Genomic DNA, 8433 nt, shown 5'->3' with positions numbered 1-8433 from the left:
GTTTTGACCTGAAGAAAATCAGAATGAAGCACATGAAAAATTACCCCCCCCCCTTTTTTTCTTTTTTAATTGCCCAGCTCATTCTGCATTTAAAATAAACTTTGTTTTTCTTTGGAGGAAAAGGGGGCTATATGCTGGGCTTGATTGAAATGTGGGTTTTTTTTCCCTTAGTTCCCATGCTAGTCCCTCCCCTTATCCCAGTTCCTCTGTCCAAACAAGTACACCATCTCTTGGGAGGAGAACGCTACTACTCTCTGAGCTGCTGCAGCTGCTATTGTCACTGCTACTGGTCTCAAAGTCATTTTTAACTTGACTGAGTGCCTGCTGTGTTCCAAGTCCCATAAGGCGCACGAAGAGCAGTACGAAAGAAATATTCGGTATGTAGTTTTAAATAGCCAGCTCCTCGAGTATCTTTTTAAAACAGGATTCAATTTTCATGCAGTATTCAGGAATATAGATGTTGCATAGAGCAAAGCTTGCCCCCATTAAGGGCACCTCACTAGTTTGTGGCTTTGATTATACAGGTCAAATTACATTATGTCCTCTGTGTCAATTGATGGGCAGTGTGTTTCTCTCTAAGGTGAAAAGGCCTCATTCTGTCCATTGAAACCAGTATGGTAATAAGTTTCAATTCGGCTTCTCTATTTTCAATCATATTCAAGGTCATATTTTGGCTTTCGTGGGCTTGCTCTGATTTTTTTCAGTTTCAGGTTGAACTTGCGTATGAGCAATTAATGGTCTGTTCCGCAGTCGGCCCCTGGCCTTGTTCTGACTGATGATATTGAGCTTTTCCATCGTCTCTTTCCACAGGTGTAGTCAATTTGATTTGTGTGTTCCATCTGGCGAGGTCCATGTGTATAGTCTCTGTTTATGTTGGTGAAAGAAGGCATTTGCAATGAAGAAGTCGTTGGTCTTGCAAAATTCTATCATTCGATCTCCGGCATTGCTTCTATCACCAAGGCCATATTTTCCAACTATGGGTCCTTCTTCTTTGTTTCTAACTTTTGCATTCCAATTGCCAGTAATTATCAATGCATCTTGATTGCATGTTCAAACAATTTCAGACTGCAGCGGCTGATAAGAATCTTCTGTTTCTTCATCTTTGGCCCTAGTGGTTGGTGTGTAAATTTGAATAATAGTCGTATTAACTGGTCTTCCTCGTAGGCATATGGATATTATTCTATCACTGACAGCGTTGTACTTCAGGATAGATCTTGAAACGTTCTTTTGGGTGATGAATGCAACACCATTCCTCTCCAAGTTGTCATTCCCAGCATAGTAGACTATATGATTGTCCGATTCAAAATGGCCAATACCGGTCTATTTCAGCTCACTGATGCCTAGGATATCAATGTTTATGCGTTCCATTTCATTTTTGATGATTTCCAATTTTCCTAGATTCATACTTTGTACATTCCAGGTTCCGATTATTAATGGATGTTTGCAGCTGTTTCTTCTCATTTTGAGTTGTGCTGCATCAGCAGATGAAGGTCCCGAAAGCTTTACTCCATCCACGTCATTAAGGTTGACTCTACTTTGAGGAGGCAGCTCTTCCCCAGTCATCTTTTGAGTGCCTTCCAACCTGGGGGGCTCATCTTCCAGCACTATATCAGACAATGTTCCGCTGCTATTCATAAGCCTTCAGTATGGATTACACCTCAACATAAAGAAAACAAAAATCCTCACAACTGGACCAATGAGCAACATCGTGATAAACGGAGAAAAGATTGAAGTTGTCAAGGATTTTGGATCCACAATCAACAGCCATGGAAGCAGCAGTCAAGAAATCAAAAGATACATTGCGCTGGGCAAATCTGCTGCAAAGGACCTCTTCAAAGTGTTGAAGAACAAAGATGTCACCTTGAAGACTAAGGTGCGCCTGACCCAAGCCATGGTATTTTCAATCATATCATATGCATGTGAAAGCTGGACAATGAATAAGGAAGACCGAAGAAGAATTGACGCCTTTGAATTGTGGTGTTGGCGAAGAATATTGAATATACCATGGACTGCCAAAAGAACGAACAAATCTGTCTTAGAAGAAGTGCGGCCAGAATGCTCCTTAGAGGCAAGGGTGGTGAGAGTGCGTCTTACATACTTTGGACATGTTGTCAGGAGGGATCAGTCTCTGGAGAAGGCCATCATGCTTGGCAGAGTACAGGGTCAGTGGAAAAGAGGAAGACCCTCAACGAGGTGGATTGACACAGTGGCTGCAACAATGAGCTCAAGCATAACAACGATTTTAATGATGGCACAGGACTGGGCAGTGTTTTGTTATGTTGTGCATAGGGTCGCTAGGAGTCGGAACTGACTCGACGGCACCTAACAACAACAACAGGGATCTCTTGGAGTTCTGGTGGTGCAGTGGTTAAGCGCTCAGCTGCTAACCAAAAGGTTGGCAGTTTGAGCCAACCAGCCACTCCGCAGGAGAAAGATGTGGCAGTCTGCTTCCAAAAAGATTACCCCAAAACCAAACCAAACCCGTTGCCTACAAGTCCGTTCTGACTAATAGCAACCCTATAGGGCAGAGTAGAACTGTCCCGTAGGGTTTCCAAGGAGCGACTGGTGAATTTGAACTGCCGACCTTTTGGTTAACCGTGAAGCTCTTAACCACTGTGGCACCAGGACTCCATAAAGATTACAGCCTTGGAAACCCTATGGGGCAGTTCTACTCTGTCCTTTCGGGTCGCTATGACTCCAAATGACTAGATGGCAATGAGTTTGGGTTTTTTTTAGTTTGTTTGTTTTGTTTCTTGAGATCTCTAGCTGTATGGTTGCTACAGGGTAGCCAAGCATCTCTAAGGGTGTTAAGCAGTCTTTTCCAGCCTGTATATAAACCTCTTTTCTTCAAAGTTACTTTCACAGAAACAAAATAAGTTAATTACAAAGTACTCCTGAGAAATGGACGCAGGTTTTAGGAGTTCTTCACATTAAATATATGAGCTATTTAGAGTGGGGGGAAGAATAGCTAGGTAAACAAGTCTGAAAGAAGAACATTGCAAGAGTATAAATATGGGATTTCCCTCTGCCTTTGGAGAGCTTATGGGGACTGACACAGAAGCCTAGCAAGTTTAAGACACACATCTCTACTCTAGTAGGCATCTTGGCTTTATCTAGGACATATATCACAGATTGCTAAACCACAGCTATAGTGTAGGGCTGCTAATAATACCTGACACAGCATTCAGCCTGGCCCCTGGGGTGCCCAAGTTCTTTACAAAGGGCTTCCTTTTTTAACCTCCAGGAAGCATCTTTTCTTCCTTTGGAAGATGGGAAAGGGCAAGGGCCCTCCGTTCCATTTCCTGGATAAGGAAACAGCCTCACAGCAGATTAACAAGTCAGGGCTGGAAAGAAGCAAGGACTTTCCTTCACCCCATCCGCTCTCAGGAGAGTTTTATGCTGGATTTGGTTTATTTGTTTGTTTGCTTGGTGGGGGCGGGAGAAGGGTGCAGCAATCCTCAGGGGGAGGTGGTTGGACTCCTCACTGGGACAGACTGGACACCCCCAAACAGGTAAGTTTCTTGGGATGTCAGGCCTACAGGGAAGTTTCCAGAAGGAGCTGAAGCCCATTGCTACCCTTTTCCCCAACCTCTACCTCCCCTAGCCACCAGACAGATGTCCTAGGCACTCCAAGGAGGCCTCATCTTGTTTTGCAGCTGTTTTGAAGACAACAACGTGGTGCTTCCAGGCCAATATCCTGATGGGGGTCCGGAAAAATGGATGGGGCGGAGAGGGGGGGAGACTTGACTATCCTCCAATATCTGGAACATTCCCACCTCATCTCCAGTTTGCCTGAGTAACCCACAGTGGATCTGTCAACCATGACTTTATCTTCACTCTTTTGAAAGCTACTTGTGTTTTTACCCTGTTGCACCACTTGAGACTAACTAATTTCTTAGGTTTACAATATGCTGTACTGAGTAATATTTCTTCTCAGCTGCCATGGTGGGAAAAGCACTGACGTGAAGATGCTAGTTTCAAATCTCACCTCTACCATTTACTGACTGAGTAACCACAGGGAATTTTCATCTTTTCTCTGAGCCTCAGTTTCCGCATCTGTAAAATGGGGTTATCAAGACCTGCTCTTCCTACCTCACATGGCTCTTATAATGAGAAAATGAGATCTTTGATATACAAACACCTTAAAAATTACAAACTGGGGTGCTGATGCAAAGTGGTATTTGCTTTTGATGTATTTCCTTCTAGTTCTTAGGGGGCTATTGGTTCAAGAATTCTCAGATCTGGTGAGTCAGGCTATGTTCTCTCTCTCATCTCTGTATAATTTTATACACTCTAGTCACACCATTTCCCAGCCTTCATCTTTCTGCATTTGTTTAATCTGTCTTCATATGGCAGCCCCCTCTACCCCTGCCCTTCCAGTTCCCTAGATTATAGAGTGGCACTTCTCTGGATCATCTCCAGCGCCATTATGTCATTCTGGAAGCACTAAGACCAGACCTGCACAAATGTGTGTGAGTGTGTGTTCCTTATCTCTGAGCCTCTGGCTCTGCCCCCTCCCCAGTTATAAATCCTAGAACAGGATGCTTACCCAAAGCCCTCTCCAAACTAGAGAGAAGGCCAGTCAGCCTCAGGCTGAAGCCTCCCCTTCTTTCTCTGCGCAGCCCTGGCCCCAAGGGGCTAAAACGGCTCCCTGTCTGGCTTGGAAGGCTGGAGGTGGATAACTAGGATGGGGGGGCCGAGAGGGAGGGAGGACGGGGGTCTTGCGCAAGCGCACGCTGCTGCACCGACCGCCAATGCTGCTGCCTCCAGGAGCAGAGGGAGGCAGGAGAGGAGGGAGGGAGCCGAGAGGAAGGGAGGGGGAGGCGGCACTTGGGCTGCAGCTCGCTACCAGAGGCTGTCTCGCTCAGCTCTTGGAGGGACGGGGAGAGGCAGCCGCGGAGTAGGATGCTCTGTGGGGCGCCCTGAGCCGGGGGCGCGCCAAGCAGTTTCAGGGGCCGGGGCAGCCCGGCAGTTTTCACCATGCATCAGTCCCTGACTCAGCAGCGGTCCAGCGACATGTCCCTGCCCGATTCCATGGGTAAGTCTAGCCCTCTTAATTGTGAGTGCCCCGCCGCCCGGGAGCGGGAAGCCGGGCCAGGGGGCCTCTTGCCCCAGCGGCTGGGGGGTGGACCAGAGCCCCAGGGGAGCTGTCCGGTAGGGGGGCTGCGCGCAGGGACCAGAGCGCTCAGCTCGCGTGAGAGTATCCCTGCCCTGGAGTGCGGGTGTGTGCGTGTTTGTGTACGTGTGCCTCTAGACTTGCAGCTTTCCATAAATCCCAGCTGTCCTGGGATCAAAACACTTCCCTGCACCCTGCGCCTTCGCTTGCCAGTTGACGCTCCCTCTTTGCAAAGTCCCTGTCACTTCTAAGGGCTCAAGACTACCATCGTTAGAAGGAGCAGGGTCCTCGGTCCCTCTCCCCAGCTCTCTTGAAGCTGCCCAGAAATTGAGAGCTGCAGTGGGGGTGGGGGGCTGACTTGCACCTCGCTGAATGGGGGGTTGCACAATGCTGGGGGACGGGGGGCGACCAGAGGAAGAGGGATCCCGGGAAGGGAATTCCTAAGGAATCGCGTCTGCAGCGGCGGGATCTACATTTCTTGAATTTGATTCCTACCCTGCTCCAAATGCATGGAATGTGCGTGAGTGTGAAAGGGGGGGGGGGCGAGTGAGAGCGCGAGAAAGAGCGAGCGAGAGCGAGCCCGCGCATCTTCTCAAGTCGCGCTTCCTTCTCTGGCTGGAACTAGGCTGATTTGGCTCCACACCTTTCCTCACCCAAACTGGGGGGCATCTACCTCCCAGCACCAACTTGGCTGCTCCTCCAAGCCGCTTTTTGGTAGTTACAAACACAAAACCTCCCCAGTCCCCCTCAGCTGTTATTAGGCACCTTCCCATGCCTTATGATTTCACTGGGTGGAGAAATGAATTTGGAGCCCAGGAGAGCGGGAGGGGATTGTCAAACCACGATCCCAACCTAATCTTACAATTCGCCTCGGCTACACTTTAACCAAATCGAATTCTCTATTTCCCCAAATACTTGACATTCTGCAAAATCCCTCCATCCCCGAATTCCGGCCACCCGGCCTGTTCAGGTCGACTCCGAGGAATCTGCGGGAACATCTCGAGGGGCGGGGGAGGGGAGAGAGTTACACGCCCCATGTGAGCTGCCTGCTCTCTGCAAAAGACTCAATCTTAAGAGAATTCGTTCCCAGGAGGCCCCAGAAAGTGTCCTCTCCTGGATGGTGAGAAGACCCGTATTTTCAATGGTTTTGCATATTCGGTATAAGAATTTGCTCTGTTTTATTTTTAAGGGCGTAGTTGTTTGCAACGTGCAACAAATGAGGCCAAGAACTCGGGTCCAGGCGCAGCAGTAACAGACTTCCCCTTCCCCCAGTCTAACACATATACACACACACACAGACTGCACTCCTCACCTTGGCCAGCTGTGGCGCCAGCGCAGCCCTAGCTCCCCGACGCCAGGCGGTGGCATGAGGGAGGGCTGGGTCGCAGGGTGCGAGGGTTCCGCAGCGCCCACTCCCTCTGCGGACCACAACCACCTGCAAACCTGGCCTCCCTGCCTCAGGCTCCCCTGACTGCAGGGGGTGAGCAGGGTAGTGGCCCGGGGCTTAAAGCGTTGTCACTTGGCACAGTGCTCTATGGGTTGGGAAACAAGATGAAGAGAGTTCTATCTTGGGCTCCCAGGAGCCGTCAGTCAATCTTGCGTTTCCCGAAAGGTCTGCGCAACAAGAAGCTAAGTGGGCTTCGCCCAGCCCAGTCTCGACGCAGAGGGAAAGGAATCTTAGATCCCGTGTAGACGTAGAGCCCGCGCCACGCGTTCTGCTTTTTAAGGTCGGCAGACCGGGGGCACTAGCACATTTTGGAGTTGAGGGGTAACCCTGGGCTTCCACAGTTTGGACAGGAGAGTCTCCCTGGAGTTCCCTGGCGCTCGTCCCGCCCAGCCCAGGCCTGAATCAGCGTCTAGGCTACTTAGAAGCTACTCCCACTTAGCTCTGGCAAGGCCACCTTCCCTTTCATGGGGCGCAGGTGGTGGAGGGGGAGGGGGGTAGTGTTTCAGCCTCCAAGCTTAGCACTTCTGAGGGGATTCCCTCTACAGGCAAGAAACAACCGCAGCCAAAACAATAAAACTGAAAACACAGACACTGCACCAAGGGGCCTGCACCTGACGCTTGCTGACTGCCTGGGGATGAGGGGTTTGTCCAAGGCTCGCAGCGAAGCGGGAGCTTGGCAGTTACGAAGAAGGTAATTTGACGGGAGCGCCCCTCCGTCCCCTGCCAGCAACCCCCTTCTCCCTTTTGGCAACACCGCCCCCAGGTGCTGAGGCACCTCTACTGCAGCAGGACACTCCCCTCCCAAATAACACGTTTGTAATTCACCAGCGGCCTTGGATGCCTCCATTCAAAGAATATACTAAAGTGGAGGCGAATGGGGGGCTTCGGCTCCCTTAAAGACATGTTTGGGAGATGGGTAGAGCCTTGAGGCTCAATCTAAACACACTGCGTGGGCAGCCACCTGTTTCTACGAATGCTTAAGGCTGGGACTTCCTGGGACTCTCTCGCAAAAGTCGACTCAGGTAAGGGAATCCTAGTCGGTTCAAAAGATCAGCCCTGAGAATTAGCCAGTCATCAATAACATAATGTACGGACGGACAGGATACTGGGTCCCTATCCTTACTGCACCCCAATAGAGATTACACACCCTACCACCCACTCTGTTGAGAAGGGTAATCAAGAACACGTACAAGGTAAAATGCAAGTTAGCAGACAATCGTCCTACCTTCTGGCAACCCACACCTTGGTTCCTGTCAGATCTTGGACAGTCTAGGCCAGTGGACATCGCATGGGTCGTGGATCAGACCCATAATTACAATTGTAATTGTGGCAGTTGCAATGAATATACTGATTAAGGTATCTAGGAACTAAAAAAAAGGGGACATAAAATAATGACTGGTTACAGTAGAGTGAGCTTAATCAAGCAAAGCTTCCTGGAGGAGGTGGGTTCTGAGCAGGCTTCAGAAGAAGAGAGATTCAGATTCAAAGACCGCAGTGCAGATGGGGGGACTGACCAGGGGAAAAACCTAGTAGAGGGAGAAGCTGGTTGTACTTGGATGGCTGGTGATGGGAAATAATTGGGCGCTTCTAAAATTTTTTTTTTCTAGAGCTGAGCCTCCTGGTCGTCACGACTCAGGGTGGGGGTGGGGCACTGCAGTGGTTCTGCAGGGCGCCTGTTGGGGGGGGCAGGCAATGCCAATGACGGCATTTCAGACTCTCCCACTGCTGGTGGTTGCTGGGTTTGTTGTTGTTTATACAGAAATATACTGAGTGCCAAGGAGACAGGCTAGCGAGAGACACTGGAGTTGCGACACTAGTTGAATAGAAGGGTTTCAGGTCTGGGGTGCCCTCAGGCATACCCTATTTCAAA

At 49.5% G+C, this 8433-nt stretch overlaps 1 protein-coding gene across 3 annotated transcripts in view; it reads left to right on the top strand.

Annotated features, from left to right (window-relative positions):
* Positions 1–4980: 4980 nt before the first annotated feature.
* The window catches only part of TMEM255A (transmembrane protein 255A), a 69243-nt gene continuing 65790 nt past the window's right edge, over positions 4981–8433 (top strand). For all 3 annotated transcript variants that reach the window (XM_003414772.4, XM_003414771.4, XM_003414770.4), the window contains exon 1: positions 4981–5038. In XM_003414772.4, the coding sequence (XP_003414820.1) occupies positions 4981–5038 (58 nt within the window). The remainder of the gene's footprint in view (positions 5039–8433) is intronic.

Source organism: Loxodonta africana, chromosome X (genome assembly GCF_030014295.1).
Source record: "Loxodonta africana isolate mLoxAfr1 chromosome X, mLoxAfr1.hap2, whole genome shotgun sequence".
NCBI classification, from domain to species: domain Eukaryota; kingdom Metazoa; phylum Chordata; class Mammalia; order Proboscidea; family Elephantidae; genus Loxodonta; species Loxodonta africana.
The sequence above is the reverse complement of the archived record's forward strand: the minus strand, read 5'-3'. Positions and strand labels throughout refer to the sequence as shown.